The sequence below is a fragment of the Cavia porcellus genome, unplaced genomic scaffold, assembly GCF_034190915.1.
Source record: "Cavia porcellus strain 051 isolate PalLab524CR breed Dunkin Hartley unplaced genomic scaffold, mCavPor4.1 scaffold_17, whole genome shotgun sequence".
NCBI lineage: Eukaryota > Metazoa > Chordata > Mammalia > Rodentia > Caviidae > Cavia > Cavia porcellus.
Window position 1 is genome coordinate 24,038,956 of NW_026947500.1, and position 15,771 is coordinate 24,054,726.

The 15,771-nt window shown below is 54.3% G+C and overlaps 1 protein-coding gene across 3 annotated transcripts in view; it reads left to right on the forward strand.

The window, feature by feature from the left end:
* Positions 1-15,710, forward strand: part of Capn1 (calpain 1) — a 17,621-nt gene extending 1,911 nt beyond the window's left edge. For 2 of the 3 annotated variants that reach the window (XM_063227498.1, XM_013150749.3), the window contains exons 4-22: positions 89-207; positions 3,331-3,464; positions 3,575-3,743; positions 4,446-4,529; positions 4,885-4,970; positions 5,255-5,329; positions 5,418-5,578; positions 9,504-9,679; positions 10,388-10,399; positions 11,126-11,337; positions 11,419-11,467; positions 11,963-12,028; positions 12,105-12,162; positions 12,838-12,902; positions 13,386-13,454; positions 13,622-13,700; positions 14,279-14,395; positions 14,629-14,687; positions 14,970-15,710. In XM_063227498.1, coding sequence (XP_063083568.1) covers positions 89-207; positions 3,331-3,464; positions 3,575-3,743; positions 4,446-4,529; positions 4,885-4,970; positions 5,255-5,329; positions 5,418-5,578; positions 9,504-9,679; positions 10,388-10,399; positions 11,126-11,337; positions 11,419-11,467; positions 11,963-12,028; positions 12,105-12,162; positions 12,838-12,902; positions 13,386-13,454; positions 13,622-13,700; positions 14,279-14,395; positions 14,629-14,687; positions 14,970-14,996 — 1,817 coding nt within the window. In that variant the 3' untranslated portion in view covers positions 14,997-15,710. The remainder of the gene's footprint in view (positions 1-88; positions 208-3,330; positions 3,465-3,574; positions 3,744-4,445; positions 4,530-4,884; positions 4,971-5,254; positions 5,330-5,417; positions 5,579-9,503; positions 9,680-10,387; positions 10,400-11,125; positions 11,338-11,418; positions 11,468-11,962; positions 12,029-12,104; positions 12,163-12,837; positions 12,903-13,385; positions 13,455-13,621; positions 13,701-14,278; positions 14,396-14,628; positions 14,688-14,969) is intronic. The other variant, XM_003468221.5, reaches the window with a different exon arrangement.
* Positions 15,711-15,771: the final 61 nt, after the last annotated feature.

A 15,771-nucleotide genomic window follows, 5' to 3' on the forward strand; every position in this document is an offset into this window, starting at 1 on the left:
CTATGGTACCCATGAGTGCACATGCACACACACACCCCACTAAAGCAGAGCCACGTAGCAGGCCTGACATGGGTCTTCTCCATGCCAGGGGACTGCTGGCTCCTGGCTGCCATCGCTTCCCTCACTCTGAACGACACTCTTCTGCACCGAGTGGTTCCCCATGGCCAGAGCTTCCAGAATGGTTACGCTGGCATCTTCCACTTCCAGGTAAAGGGCCTGGGCCCCCTGGGAGGAAGGGCAGCAGGCAGTGGAGGAGATGGGGAAGGAGGCCCTGGCACTCTGGGGTTAGGGTGACGGGACCACACCCTGCAGGGGGAGCCCTCCCTCTGGCAGGTATTTGCCCTGGCCGTGCCCCTCCAGTCATGTGTGAGATGGCTGGGCAGGTATTTCTGCTGGCAGTTCTCCTGGGTGGTTGTGCATATCAGGGAGAAAGTGGAGGCATAAAAAGACTTCTGTGTTGTATCCTGTGGCACAAATTTTCTTCCTCGCTGGGGCCTCAGTGTCTGCCCCTGAAAAAGGAGAGTCCTGCTGGGAAAAACGTGACTATTCCCCACTTGTCAGGCCTGCCATCTCCCAGCCTGTGACAGAGCCTGACAATAAAGACCCGGGAGTAAGTGTGTTCACACCAATTCCTCCTGATCCTGTGACAGGGCCTATTTTTAAGTCATACAAATGAATTCTCAATGAGCTGAGCTTGGGACTCACCTGCCCTGGTGGGCCTTGCCATCCAGGACTCTACCACAGGTGTCCCCTTCATTACCATGCTATTCTCCACCTTGCACGGGGACAGTGGTCTATTGCGGCCACTGCACTGAGCCACATTAGCAGAGGACCACACCTGCCCAGCTATGATCCGCAGGGGCGTGGTCTTCCCGCCCCTTTCCCCGCCTCCTCCTCCTAGGTGTCCAATCCGTTCCTCCCAGGCTTCTGATTAGCCGGTTCAATATCCTTCCCCCCTCCCCCACACCCTTTTCCCGGTCTCTTATTGTTCTTGGTGGGCTTGTATTCTCCTTGAGTCTTGGCGGTCTGGGCACAGGTCCTTACTCCAAGCGCCCTGAGCTTGATCCCCACCCCGACTGCTGCCCTGGGAAATCTCTAAGCAAATCCCAGGATTGCTGGGAACGGGCCCCAAGCATCTTGTGATAGAAGGATCTAGGTACCACATTTTCATTCCGCATCTGTTTATAGCCGTGAATGGTTACTTTTTAATTTCGGCAGCAGGAAAATAAACATTACCAGGAGCCCCCCCCCCCCTTGCTTCTAGCAAGGAAATCCCATCGCAGAAGACTTCTTTCAAGAGTGTCTTTAGTTGTGCTGTCCTAGCTGCCTCCATGTTCAGAATCCATTCCAACTGTCTGCCTTGCATGCTCGTTTTGACTTTGGGGAAGAGCCAGAGTTGCGCAGGGCCGATCCAGTGAATTAAGTAGATGAGGATACACCGCAGTGTTTTTAGGAGCCCGTCTTCCCTTTGGAGGACACAAGGCAGCGGCGCTCACTGCATCTCTGATCACACCCTGTAAAGACCCCAGGCAAGAGGACTCACAGAACTGCATATAAACAGTCACTGCCTATTTTGGTCACGGTGTGTGCAACGTGCTTGTGCGTGCTCATGCGCACATGCGTGTACCGCCATACCTAGCTCTAGAATGGAGCGGAAAGAGGAAGGCACAGGGCTCAGTGTGGGATTGGTTTGAGCAGAGCCAGGTCAAAGGGCTTTGCATCCTCTCTACCTTTGAGTTTGTACGTAGGTCTGTTTTAGGTCTGAGCTAACTTTACCTGAATGACATTGTTTCACTTTCCGGTGGAAAAGTTACTGTTGCCCACTTTAATGGGAAGGAACAGGGGTCCAGAGCAGATAACTTATCCAGGACCCAGTATCTATATAAACTTCCCTCTGTGTCTGCAAGGGTGTGTTTGCAGTCCTCATGGATGCTCAAGTCCTTTACATATAAACTTTTGAAATTTGCATATAACTTACACACACCCTCCACATCCTCCTGTGCTCGATATCTCTGAATGACTTATACCAAATACAATGCAGATGCTATTCGAATACTGTACCTGTTATACTGTATTGTTTTGGGAATAATAGCAAGAAAATATTGATGCTTTGGGGATGGGGTTGTATTGGGACTCCAACCCAGGGCCTGGCATTTAGCTAGCCAAGTGCTGTACCACTAAGCTGCACACACAGTCCCTCCCCCTTTTTAATTTTTAAGTCAGAGTCTTATTAAGTTGCCTAGGCAGGCTCGAAATTTCAGTCTTCCTACCTTAGTCATCTGAATAGCTGGGACTGCAGGTGCCACCGTGCCTAGCAGGGTCTGGGTTTTGTTTTGGTTGGTACTGAGGGTTGAATGCAGGACTCCTGAACTGAGATGTGTCCTTCCTGCCCTTCTTTGACACAGGATTCTGCTCAGTGGCTAAGCTATCCAATCTGGGCTTGAACTCACAGTCCTTCTGTCTCAGCCTTGCAGAATGCTGACATTACAGGTGTGTGTTTATACCTGGCTGTCAGCCCTTATTTTTTGAGCCAGGAACTCACTAAATTGCCCAGACAAGACTTGAGCTTGTGATTCTCCTGCCTCAGCCTCCCAATGTGTTTGGCTTATGAGATGTGTACTACTGAGCTTAGCTCAGTTGTATTTTTTTTTTTTTAAATACAGTAGTATTTTCTATCTGTAGAATGATTGATTCTGTAGTTAAATCAGGTGGTTGAATCTATGGATGTGGGACCTGTGAATGACTGATTATGTGGCCATGTAGATGTACCCAGTACACATCAAATACATACATAGTACATATGTGTTATATATGTCTCTAATATATGTGACCTTGAAGCACGCAGCTACTATGCTTCCCCAAAATAAGACCTAGCTGGATAATAACCAGCCTTGAAAACTGAGATAAAAAAATCCCAGCCCCAGTCAGCCTGTCTTGGCCTTACCTGCCTTTCCAGAGTAGCTGGTGAGCAAGACAGTAGTGATGGTAGGGAAGGGAAGGACAGGCTCTTTGGGGCTGGCATTTTTTTGTGTTGGTTTGGTTTAGTTTGGTTTTGAGACAGGGTCTTGCTATGCAGTTCAGGCTGGCCTCAAGCTCACTTTGTAGCCTAGATTGGTTTTAAACTTGCAACAATCCTCCTGCCTCAGCCTCCCAAGTGCTAGGATTATAGCTGTGCACCACCACCCCCAGCCAAATCTCTAGTTTTCAAGGCTGATTATGTTCCAGCCAGGACTTATTTTCAGGGGAAGAGGGTAGTAAGTGGCAGAGCTGAGGGAGGAACTCTGCTTGGGGAATCCCAAAGCAAGTGGTCACTGTGCCCTTCCCCCACAGCTGTGGCAGTTTGGGGAATGGGTGGACGTGATCGTGGACGACCTGCTGCCTACCAAGGACGGGAAGCTGGTGTTCGTGCACTCTGCCGAAGGCAGTGAGTTCTGGAGTGCCCTGCTGGAGAAGGCCTACGCCAAGTGAGTATAACCTAGGCAACAGCTTCCACCCCCACACCAGGGCCAGGCACACCGGACCGTCTTACCTGGTCTCACTTGATGCCACAGCTCTGACCTGGAACTGCCCACAGGGTAAACGGCAGCTACGAGGCCCTGTCAGGAGGCAGCACCTCAGAGGGCTTTGAGGACTTCACAGGCGGAGTCACCGAGTGGTACGAGCTGCGTAAGGCGCCCAGTGACCTCTACCAAATCATCCTCAAGGCTCTGGAGCGGGGCTCCCTGCTGGGCTGCTCCATCGACGTGAGTGTGCCCAGCATGTCACTCGTGCCCTGCCCTCGCACCTGGCCTGGGATGCAGCAGTTTCTTGTCCCAGCCTATGCTCTGCTCAGGTCCTGCCTTTCACTGCTGCCCGTCCCTGCCTAGTGTCATTCCTGCCCCTTCTCCGGCTCCATCCCCAGGCCTCAGGCTTAGACTCCTCCCCAGACTCGCTCCATGTCCTCCACAGTTCACTGGCCTCTGGTTCACCTCTTGCTTGGTCTCTTCCCCTGCCCACCACTGCCTGTCCCTGTCCTCCCTGTGTGTCACCCTCTTCGGCTTGGCCCTTTCCACCACCATCTCCAGACCTCGCCTTCCCGAGTCCTAGATCTCAGACCGTCACTACGCTCCTTGGCCCTAACTCCATTTCTCTCCTTCCTCACCTGTTGGCTCCTTTCTCCCCCACACTGCTGTCCCTCCGGGGAACCCCGTGCATGGCTGTCTATGTACACATGTGCATGTTCAGGCCTCTGCTAGTCAGTAACCCTCTGTGAGTTGCCTAGATGTTTCCAGTGGCCATGTTGATGGGTACCCGGGCTCCCCCAGGCTCCAAAACTGAGGGTCTGCATGAGGATAGAAAAGATGGGAACAGGGTCTCTGCCTGCCACCCCAACAACTGCTGTATGTGCAGGGGACACTGCCCCAGACCCACGAGGGCTTCATACATGTGCATGTGTCTTCCTGCAGATCTCCAGCGTCCTGGACATGGAGGCAGTCACCTTCAAGAAGTTGGTGAAAGGCCATGCATACTCCGTGACCGGGGCCAAGCAGGTAGTGACCTGGATAGGGCCTGCCCTGCAGGGCAGTCCTGCTTCCTGGCCCATACTGACCTCCCTGGAGCCTGTCGAGAGCTGTGGGAGGTGCCTGTTCCCCCTTTGACCTCCTGCAGCATCTGTTTCTCCCTGGGGACTCCCAACCCGAGATGCTCACCACAGCTCACCTGATTGCCTGTGAATCAGTGCACAGCCTCCTCCCTGGCTGTGAATTACTGGGGACAGGCTTTTTGGCTTTAAGGGTGTTGTGTGTGTGTCGGTGTGCACGCACACATGTGTGCCTGCAGCCTGAGCAAGCTGTTGAGGTTCATGCCGGTCAGAAACTGGGTGCTGACGGGCGCTTTGGGGAACAGGTGAACTACCAGGGCCAGATGGTGAACCTGATCCGGATGCGGAATCCCTGGGGCGAAGTGGAGTGGACTGGAGCCTGGAGTGACAAGTGAGGGGCAGGCGGGGCATGGCCTGGGGAGGACAGTGGAGGCTCCTGGGTGACCCTGACATTCGTGCCTGAGGCTCTGCCCCCAGGATAGACTGGGGATTGACCAGAGGGGCTTTACGAGCTGGGTCAGCCTGGGGTATGATCAGGGGTCCACCTTGGTCCTGCTGAGACGCTGCCCTGTGAGAAGCTGGGCTCGAGATCACAGGCCAGGGTGGACAGGGTCCCAGGACAGAGGCCAGACAGGTTGGTGCCTGCCAGCCTTGACTGTGCCCTGCTCTCCACAGCTCTTCCGAGTGGACTCAAGTCGACCCGCACACACGGGAGCAGCTGCGGGTGAAGATGGAAGATGGGGAGTTCTGGTGAGCAGCACTCTACCGACCCAGCCGCCTCTTATCCCCCACGGTGCGGGTGGCCCGGCCCTGCGGTTCACCTCTGCCCTGACCCTAGGATGTCCTTCCGGGACTTCATGCGCGAGTTCACCCGCCTGGAGATCTGCAACCTGACGCCCGACGCACTCAAGAGCCGGACCCTGCGCAACTGGAACACCGTGTTATACGAGGGCACCTGGAGGCGCGGGAGCACCGCTGGCGGCTGCCGCAACTACCCAGGTGACTATAGAGGGCAGACATGGTGCTGTTGGTGCCTCAGTTTCCCCACTGTAGCACACTGGTCGTTGTGCATGTTAGGCCCTGGAGTTCGCAGTGCATTTACACTGTCTTCACCTCCATCTTGCTTTTTCCCCTTACCCAGGTTAGGTTAGCGTCATATTTTTGGTGGTGGTGGTAGTAGTGGGGATTAAATCCAAGGCCTTTGTACCAAGTTGTATCCCAGCCCTTGTTTATTTTGAGACAGGATCTCACTAAGGCACTAAGTTGCCCCGGCTGGGTTTGAACTTGCAGTCCTCCTGCCTCAGCCTCCCTGAATGCTGGGGACCACTGCACCTAAGAGTTGTCATTTTGATTTTGTTCCCTGCAAGCATTCAGGTTCTTGCCCGCTTTTCCTCTGTTCCTGTTACCCGACATGAACACCATCCAGGCTGAGCCCAGTTCTTCCCTGGCTCCAAGTCCCTGACTGTGGTTGGAGAGAAATCTACACAGCACAACCAAGTTTCCCCTGTAAATTGGTAGCCACAAACCTCAAATGAGTACTTTGCAGCCAGTGTGGTGACACACAGTTGTAATCCCAGCAGTCTGGGAGGCTGAGGCAGGAGGATGACAAGTTTGAGTCTAGCCACGCAGCCTGGGAAATCTGGCAAGATCTGGTGTCAAAAAAAAAAAAAAAAAAAAAAACCAAAAAGCCAAAGCTCTGCAGATAGCAGGGACCTCTGAGCAGCTAAGTACAGTCCTCAGCCCTTCTGCTGGGAATTAGCGCCTACCCAGCGCTCAGCCTGTCTCTTTCCTTACCCTCAGCTGTGCACCCAGCCTTCTGCCTTGGTGCAGGAGACCTCTCCTGCAGGGCCCTGCTTTGTTGGGGTGCAGAAAGTGCTGGAGATTGGACCCACAGCCTTCTCTCGGAGCTCCATGCTCAGCTGCTTTTGTTTGGTGTTTTGAGGGTCTCCCTAAGCTGCCCAGGTGGTACAAGAGCTCTGTCCTCAGGCCACTGCAAGACACTTTGTAGTCCACACGCCAAGCCCATCTGCCTCTGATCTGCCTGTGTGCACCTTGCCCGTCCTTCCTGCCGCCTGCCTGGCAGTGCCACAGAACTGTCCCCGCTTTGGGGAACTCACTTTGCTCCGGAGCCCATCCTGCCTGCCCCCCAAAAGTGTTCTGCTCCTTTGTCCCTCACCTCTCACTCCTGTGTCGTTACGAAAAATCCCAGGTCTAAGAACACAGTGACCCGCTCCTGACTCAGCCTCCCCATCCTGGCTTCTGCTTCCCTTCCAAACAAAACTGCTTGCGAGTTGCCACCCAGCACTTTCCTTCCAGGCGGCTTTTATCCCCCCACATCAGTAAACACCGTTTCCTGTGACTGAGGAGTCCGCGCTTCTGCAGCGTCAGCGCCATAGTGCACTGGCCCTGCCACAGCTCATTGTTCTGCCCCTTGGTATTTCCTTCTGCGACAGTGCACTGAGCTGGGTGTAGTGGCACACACCTGTGATCCCAGCACTTGGGAGGCTGAGACAGGAGGATGGAGTTCCAGGCCAGCCTGGGCTACATAATGAGACCCTATTTAAAAAATAACTAAATAAATGCATACATGCAGGGTATAGTGTGTGCACTCCTGTAATCCCAGCACTCAGGAGGCTGAGGTAGGAGAATCATTCGCAAGTTCAAGACCAGCCTGGACTACAAAGTGAGTTCAGGGTCAGCCTGAACTGCACAGCGAGACCCACCTCAAAAAACAAATAAGTAAATACATAAGGAAATAAATACATAAGAAAAAAAGTACATTGATGTAATTTGCAGTATCCTTGGAAGAAGTACTGCTATTGAACAGGGCAAATTCCTTCTTGGAGAGCCGCTTAGCTATTCTTGTCTCTTGTTTTTTCATGTGACAGTAGACTGGCTTTATGGTGTCCTGTCTAGAGACCCTTAAAACACCAAACAAAAGCAGCTGAGCATGGAGCTCAGAGAGATGTATGGTGTACATTATTTGAGGGTCTGAGGTGCAATTCAGTGGCATGCATAGGGCCCCAAGTTTGATCCTCAGCACTGCAAAAACATACACATGAATGAAAACAAGTAAGTCATTTTGAGACCTTAATTTGTTCATTAAATTTATAGAGCAATTTGGAGAGAATTAACATTATTGCCATTTTGAGACTGCCTGTCTCAGACTGTGGCCTGTCTCTTAATTTATATGCTTTTTAATATCTCTCAATAGAGTGTTACAAGTTTCCTTACAAAGAGTTTGGGCTCATGTTGAGATTTATTCCTAGGTATGGTGTCATTTTGTCATTACTGTCATTACAGGTTCAGTAAACCTCTGAAATGCTTGTTACCAGAAACAGATGAATTTTGGGTATTTGGGGGTCTTGAATACTTATAATGAGATATCTTGGGGATGGAACCCAAGTCTAACCATGGAATTCATTTACGTGTCATGTCCCTCATCTGCACAATATTTTTAGCGTACCTGCTATTGTTTAGTACTGAGGATTGAGCCTAGGGCTTTCACATTAAGCTACATCCCCAGTCCTTCTTAATTTTAATTTCTGTTTTGAGACAGGGCCCCAGTAAATTCTCCAGGCTGGGCTTAAACCTGTGATCCTCCTGCCTCAGCCTCCCAGAATGAATATTACTCTTTTTCTTCTTCTTCTTCTTCTTTTTTTTTTTCAGGCATCCTCTCTGTTTTAAGGTAGGAATGATATGTGGCTTTAGAATTTAGTAGAACTCGTCTGTAAAGCTGTCAGGCTGGCTTTTTATTTTTATGTGAAGATAAAAGTTTAACAGTGAGTAATGGTTATCAGATTGTTCCCAGTTTCCTTCTTGAGACGTTCTAATTTTTTTTTTTTTTATCAGTACCGGGGATCGAACTCATGACTGCCTGCTTGCAAGGCAGGTGCTTATGCCACTGAGCTAAATCCCCAGCCCTGAGACTTTTTAATTTTCTGACTTTGCTTTATCTGAAACTGAACTAGGTATTGGTGAACCATTGTTTAGCCTATTTTGCATCTGTTTTCAGAGTTTCTAGCAGACTTACACCTTACATTTGCTTATGCCTCATTTTGTTTGTTTTTGGGCTTTTTGTGAAGGAAAGTTGAGACATGATCTCACTTATGAGGCCAGTTTCAGGCTGGCCTCAAACTCATAGGGAGAAACTTTAGTGGATTGTTTGTTTTGCTTTTTTTGAGTTGTCAAAAATTTAATTACATAGCTCAGGCTGGCCTTGAACTCACTGTGTACCCAAACTCCTCCTGCCTCAGCTTCCCAAGTGTCGGGTTGACAGGCGTGTACCGCCGCTCCTTACTTTATGCCTGATTTGTAATAATGTCCTGATTTGATATTGCATGTTTGTAAGTTTTCTGTATTTTATAAATCCTGTGGTTTGTCAATATTAATCTTTACAAAGCAATGATTTTTGACATTGTCAATTTTTGGGGCAGTATTTTTCCTATCATCAATCTTTGCTGTTTTGTTCATTATCTCGTTCCATCTACTTTCTTTAGGTTAATTGATTGATTGATTGATTTAGTTTTGTTTTGTGAGACAGGGTCTCAATATGCAGTTTAGGCTGGCCTTGAATTCACTGTGTAGCCCAAGCTACCCTCAACCTCAAAGTGATCATCCTGTCTCAGCCTCCCAAGAGCTGGGATGATGTGCCTGGCCGTGGGTTGCCTTTTGCCCACTGTGACTGCCAAGGCTCTGTCATCACACCTTGTCTTCTTGTGTGATTCTGTCTGTTGTGGTCTAGAGGTTGATGCATGAGAGTCCTCAACAAATTTAAATTCTTCCAGAATGTTTCTAGCAGTATTTGATGAATGGATGACTGGATGCATGAGATACAGGGTGAGGCTGGGGATAAGGCAACCCCTGCGCCTGCTGACTGGCCCTCTGACTGGCCCTCTGATCCTGGCTTCGTGTCCTCCTGCAGCCACCTTCTGGGTGAACCCCCAGTTCAAGATCCAGTTGGAGGAAGTGGACGACGAAGATGACTGTGGGAGCCGGGAGTCTGGCTGCAGCTTTGTGCTTGCTCTCATGCAGAAGCACCGCCGGCGGGAGCGCCGTTTCGGTCGGGACATGGAGACTATAGGCTTCGCGGTGTACGAGGTGAGCCCGGGGCGCCATCGCCCCTTCCGCGTGCTGCGGCGCGCTCCGCCAGGGGGCGCCGGAGGCATACCAAGGGTGCTCAGCGAACAGGCACCAGAATTCACTTTGTGAGGCTGGCGGAGGTGCGGAGGTGCGTGGCTGCGGGGGTCGGGGTTAGGGGTGGGGGAGGTGGGGATGGTTTTGGAATTCACCTTCACCTGTAGTGGGCGGGATGCTGCTCTCAGGATTCCAGAGAGAGCTGGCTTGGCTAACACCTGGCCTGTGACAGCTTCTACAGCCAGGCTTTGGCTCAGCAGCAGAGAAAGTGGGCACTCGGGCTGCCCTGGGGCGTCAGGGAGCTCCCTGCCTCAGCGGGGTGTGAGCCAAGGCTGGCCGAGGAGGGCAGCAACATGGATTGGCCCTCTGACGCCTGCCCTGCACTTGTCCGGCCTCCTGAGCTCTGCTGGGATCTCCCCAGCATCTGGAGTAAAAGTGGGCTACAGTCTCTGCCCATCCCAGACGGCTCCCTGGGCTCTGACTGCAGTTGCTTGGGCACCTGGCTGCTGTTCTAGAGGCCCAGGCAGTTCCAGAGGCAGACACTTTTCCTGCCGGTCCTCTCTGGCCCTAGGCATACCCTGTACCCCACTCTTGGCTCCTGGTCCCCAGTTGCAGACTGAGAACTCAGCTCTCTGCCCCTGACATATGTCTCCCTTCCTTTCTGTCTTGCAGCTCCCTCGGGAGGTAGGTGTGGCTTCAGCTCACTCGGATCTACCTGCTCGTAAACACACCTGGCCTCATGGCCCGAGGGGCAGCACAGTCACAAGCACATCCCTGTGTAAAGTGCTGAGACGTCACCATCACCTTGCATTACCACCTGGAAAGACCTTTTCCCAAGATTGTTGAGTGGGCAAAGCACTCACTGCTCTCCTAACCTTGAGCAGGTAGCAGGTGGGGCTGGCTTTGAAACCTGGTCCTCAATGCCCTTCCCAGACATGTGCATATAAAGGACTTTCCTTCCCTTGCTGTTTCCTCCCAGTAAGTTCAGCCCAGGGTCTGCCTGGGGCAGCTGCATTGGCCAGATTAATGGCCAACACCCTTGAATAAGTTGCTTAGGTGCTGAGCCTTGGTGTTTGTGTCTGTAAAATGGGTATAATAGCTTCTGGTCCTTGTGAGCATGTGGGCAGCTGTCACCTGTAAAGTGCCTTGTGGTATCTGACATGGGGAAGGTGCCAGTGTTGACAGAATGTCATTTACGTGGTGCTAAAGTGTTCCAAAGAGGATTACTCGTGCTTAGCTGCTCAGTGCCTCCTCCTGCCACGGTGAGGGAGGCAGATGAGGAAACTGAGGCAGATGACTCATCAGGGTCACATGGGCAGCCAGGGCTTGGAGGCTGGGGCTGAGGTGGGGCAGCACCCAAGGGTGGGTCAAGGGATGTCTGCAGCCCTGTCCCCTCCTCCTTCCCGCCAGTTGAGGGGCCAGCCAGCCGTGCACCTGAAGCGTGACTTCTTCCTGTCTAACGCATCCCGAGCTCGCTCGGAACAGTTCATCAACCTGCGGGAGGTCAGCACCCGCTTCCGCCTGCCACCCGGGGAGTACGTGGTGGTGCCATCCACCTTCGAGCCCAACAAGGAGGGCGACTTCGTGCTTCGATTCTTCTCGGAGAAGAGTGCTGGGACCCAGTGAGCCACAGACCACCCCTCTGTCCCTCCCTGAGGCCCGCTGCGGGCCTCTGTCCCCCTAACCAGCCCTTCTATTTGCTGACTCTGCAGGGAGCTGGATGACCAGATCCAGGCCAACCTCCCAGATGAGGTATGTGCTCCACTTCCCAGCTGCCATATCTTCCCTGTGTCCCACCCCTGGGTGTCCCAAAACCCTGTGTCCCTCGCCCCTGGGTATCCCCCCAACCCTGGGCTTCAGCTGGCAGGGCTGATCCCCTCCTGCTAGAAGCCATCGATGCCAAGAACCTGCAGTTTGCATGAGCCCTGTGATAATCAGGACGCGGTCCCTGATTGCTCATCTGTGCCTGCTCTGAGTATCTCATTTCCTGCCCATCACAACCCTTTGTGGCCCTGTCCTGTCACCCCCGAATAGGAAACTTAGGTTCAGAGAGGTTGGGGAACCTGCCCAAGGTATACAGCAGGTATCTGAGCTTTGACCTTTCACACCGAGCTACACTGCACCCCGGGGTCCTGAACAGTGGTTCCTGACAGGTCACCAGAGTGAGGCTTAGAGGGTAATTGACCTGTGGCCCAAGAGGGCCTCTCTTGGGGCACCCCTCACCTGTTCCCTCCTTTCTCCACCCAGAAAGTGCTTTCAGAAGAGGAGATTGATGAGAACTTCAAGGCCCTCTTCAGGCAGCTGGCTGGGGAGGTAGGCTGGGGCCTGGGAGCCGGTGGGGGTTGGGGGACGCTTTCCAGGGCCAGTGCCATCCTTGCTCTTTCCCTAGGACCTGGAGATCAGCGTCAGGGAGCTGCAGACCATCCTGAACAGAATCATCAGCAAACGTGAGGGTCCCCGAGCGGCTGCTCCACGTATTCTCGGAATCCAGGCTTCTGGAACCAGATCCTACTGCTCAGCCTGTGGGGCCGGGGCTGCCTACCACTGCCTTGCAGAGCCCAGCTCTGCACCGTTTCCATCCCAGATTCTTTCTGCTCCTGCCGTGCCTAGTTCCTGCCTGAGCTCTGGGTCCTCATGGGTGCAGGATGGTCTGCAGGCTCATGGACGCACCCGCGAGGCTGGGCCTGGCTTGAGAAGCAGAGCATGAGTGGAGTCGCTTCTCACCTCCCCTGGCTGCATGTGGGGACTGGCCCGCCCCAAGTTGAGTTTGCTTTGCTGCCGCCATCCTCTGTTCTGTCCACGCCTCCTGTCTGCGAATCTCTGCTCTCCCTTGGAGCCTGCAGCAAAGCCCTGCCGGTCCATCTTTCTGCCTGATTTCCCGTACTTTTGTTGGGCACTGGCTTCATTTTACTCCAGGCCAGGCATTGGGTGCCAGTGTGGCCACTGGGGCACCAGCTCTCCCACTAAGTTACTTCACACTCTTTTCTGCCTCATGAGTCTGCCTCCTTTGTGCTTCGAGACCCTGGACCCACGAGCAGAACCATGACCCACTGAGCAGTCTCCCAGCTTGAGGCAGGCATGAAGGCTCACTGGGTCAACCTACTGGCACTGGTGTTTTGTAGACAAAGACCTGCGGACCAAGGGCTTCAGTCGGGAGTCCTGCCGCAGCATGGTGAACCTCATGGATGTATCCTTCCACCTGCTTTGTCTCCTGATGCCGAGGGTCAGATCCGTGGGTCTGAAAGGCAGTACTACGTAAACAGTCCCCAGAGCAAAGCCAAGAAGGCACCAAGCTGGGGACAGGAAAATGCAGTGAGATTGGCTCCAGAAGCCTGAATTCCGAGAGTGCGTGTGCAGACTTCTTGGGCATCTTTCAGTTGATTGAGAGGGGGAAACTGAGGCACAGGCCTTGCAGCGAAACAGGGGTCCCCAACTGCCCCTGAGGCTTCCTGCTATTTCTGCACCCTCCCCGCCCTGCCCCACTGCACCAGTTCGGAGAGCAGCTAACCTGGTTGGGGCAGCCTCACATGGCACTGACTATTTCCTCACCCCTGGCAGCTGCCCTTTCCCTGTGGCTGTCCTTTCCCTGTGGCCGGTGTCCCTGTTCCCCAAATGTGCCCCGCACCGGCCTGGTCCAAATTGCCCAGTTTCCTTCTTAACGGCTGCTCAGCGTGACGGCAATGGGAAGCTGGGCCTGGTGGAGTTCAACATCCTGTGGAACCGCATCCGGAATTACCTGGTGAGCAGCCCTGGACAGGCCATGTGGCCTCGGTCACCGCCGGGCTGGGCCAGGTGTTTGCCTCACGCTGCCGCTGCCTGATTCACCCTCTGCGACTGTGCAGTAGGGGGTGGGGAAGGGGTGGGAGAGCTGCAGGACTCAGCCTCCCCCCTCCCCCAACACTCCAGACCATCTTCCGGAAGTTTGACCTGGACAAGTCAGGCAGCATGAGTGCCTACGAGATGCGGATGGCCATCGAATCTGCAGGTGAGACCCGAGAGCTGATAGTACCTGTGGGGTCCAGGGCAGGTGGCGCCAATGTTCCTGTCCCCAAGGCTGCCTCCTTTGGTGCTCCATGGCAGTGGCCACCCATGGCCCTTGTCCCTTGGGAGTGCTGATGTGAGGGCTCTTGCTCTCCTCTCCTGCTGTTCCTGAGCCAAGCGCCTCTCAGCATCTTCCCTTCCTTCCTCATGGTGACCCGATGAGGACAGTTCTCCATGGTCCCCCTGTGCACACAAGAACAGTGAGGCTGTGTGAGGGAGAGAACTCCCCCCAGGTCACACAGCCGGAAAGGGATAAGGCCAGGCATCTGGCTGCTAGAGAGAGGGGTGCTGGCCTCCACTGTGCTGCCCGTTTGAGCACAAGGCCAGGGTGTGGGGTACAGACCCTGCCAGGCCCGGGCCCTCGGCCTCAGCTCTTGGCCCCAGCTGGGCTGGGGCCAGTGCTTCCTCTGGGCCTGGCCATCACTTGCCCAGCCCCTCGCTGCTCCTGCCCTACCTGGGAGGCCTCCCTTTGGACCAGCCTGGCCTGGCCTCTCCTCTCCCCTCATCTGCCCTCCTGCCTAGGCTTCAAGCTCAATAAGAAGCTGTACGAGCTCATTATCACCCGGTACTCTGAGCCTGACCTGGCCGTGGACTTCGACAACTTCGTGTGCTGCCTGGTGCGGCTGGAAACCATGTTCCGTGAGTGACCTCCGTCCCAGTTGCCCTGGGAGCTGGTGGGAATAACAGAGGGGCAATGGCAGTGCAGGATAATGGGGCTCGGATGGGCTCTGTGCCTGGTCTCCTGAGGTGGAGGACATCTTCTCAGAGTCACCACCACCTCTCAACTTAAGAGGCGACAGCTTGGGGGGCAGTGGGAAGGTGAGGTAGCCCCAGTTTCCAGTCCCATGGCACTTTTTTTCTCTAATATGCAGGGTTTTTCAAAACTCTGGATACGGATCTGGATGGAGTGGTCACCTTCGACCTGTTTAAGGTGGGCCTTCGTGTGGGGTGGGGGGAGTGGGCGGCGGGGTTCTCTAGCCTGATCCCCGCTCTCCTGAGGGAAGCAGGATGGCTCTGCAGGAGCCACAGCAGCCCAGTCTCCTGGGAGTAAAGAAGGGAAGAGAGCAGCTGCCCCTGCAAGGGTCCCTCGAAGAGACCAAAGAGATGGTAGCTCCTAAGTCTGGGGTGGGCCTGGGCCCAGGGTCCAGGTGAAGAGGGAAATGGAGGCAGTTGAGTCTGCCGCCCCCAACCCACTGGCCTGTCTTCTCTGCAGTGGTTACAACTGACCATGTTCGCATGAGGTGGGGCCTCGGTGCCCACTGCTGCTCCCCTCCTTCCCTCGTCTTGCTGCCAGGCCACGCCAGGCCACGCCAGCTGCAAGTGCCTCTCTCGGAGCGGGAAGGCGCCTCGTCCTCCTGTCCCTTCCCCCAGCCACCACTGTTCACCACTCTGGGCCAAGCTGTGTGGCCCCTTCCTGTCTCCAGCTGTGGGCTCAGGATGGACTCCCTTGTCCCACCTCCCATCACCAAGCCAGAAAGGCAGCTTTGCCCTGACTCCTGCCTCAGGGTGGGGAGCAGCACCCCCATGCCAGCATCCTGATGTGCCCCTCCCCTCACTGCAGAGGTCGCACCCCCACTGGCCTCACCTGCAGACTTTATAACCACTAGCTGCACAACCTGCAATCGGGGTGCACAGTCTGCCATCCAGGCCTGTGAGCCCCCCACCCTACCCCGGAAGCCCCCGGGGCTGGGAACGCCTGTGCCTTCCTGGGCAGAAGCCAAATCCCCCTCCTTGCCCTGCAGCCCACCCCTCTGTAGCCCTGCTGGCCTGCCCGGAGCTGCCCTGGGGCTGGTTGGGCCTTCCTCGACCCTCTCCTTTTTTATATTGGTGTCTTTAAAGGGGACTCTTGTAGGACCCCACTAGTTGTGGGGTACTAGAGGCACAGGGCATGGGACGGGGAGATGCCATGTTTCCTTGCAGAGGAGCCCCAGATAATAAAGGAAAAGGCCCCCCATGTGTCTCTGGAGTGTGATTCTTCCAGACCTGCTGTTGTGCTTGGGCTAGGGTGCAGCTCG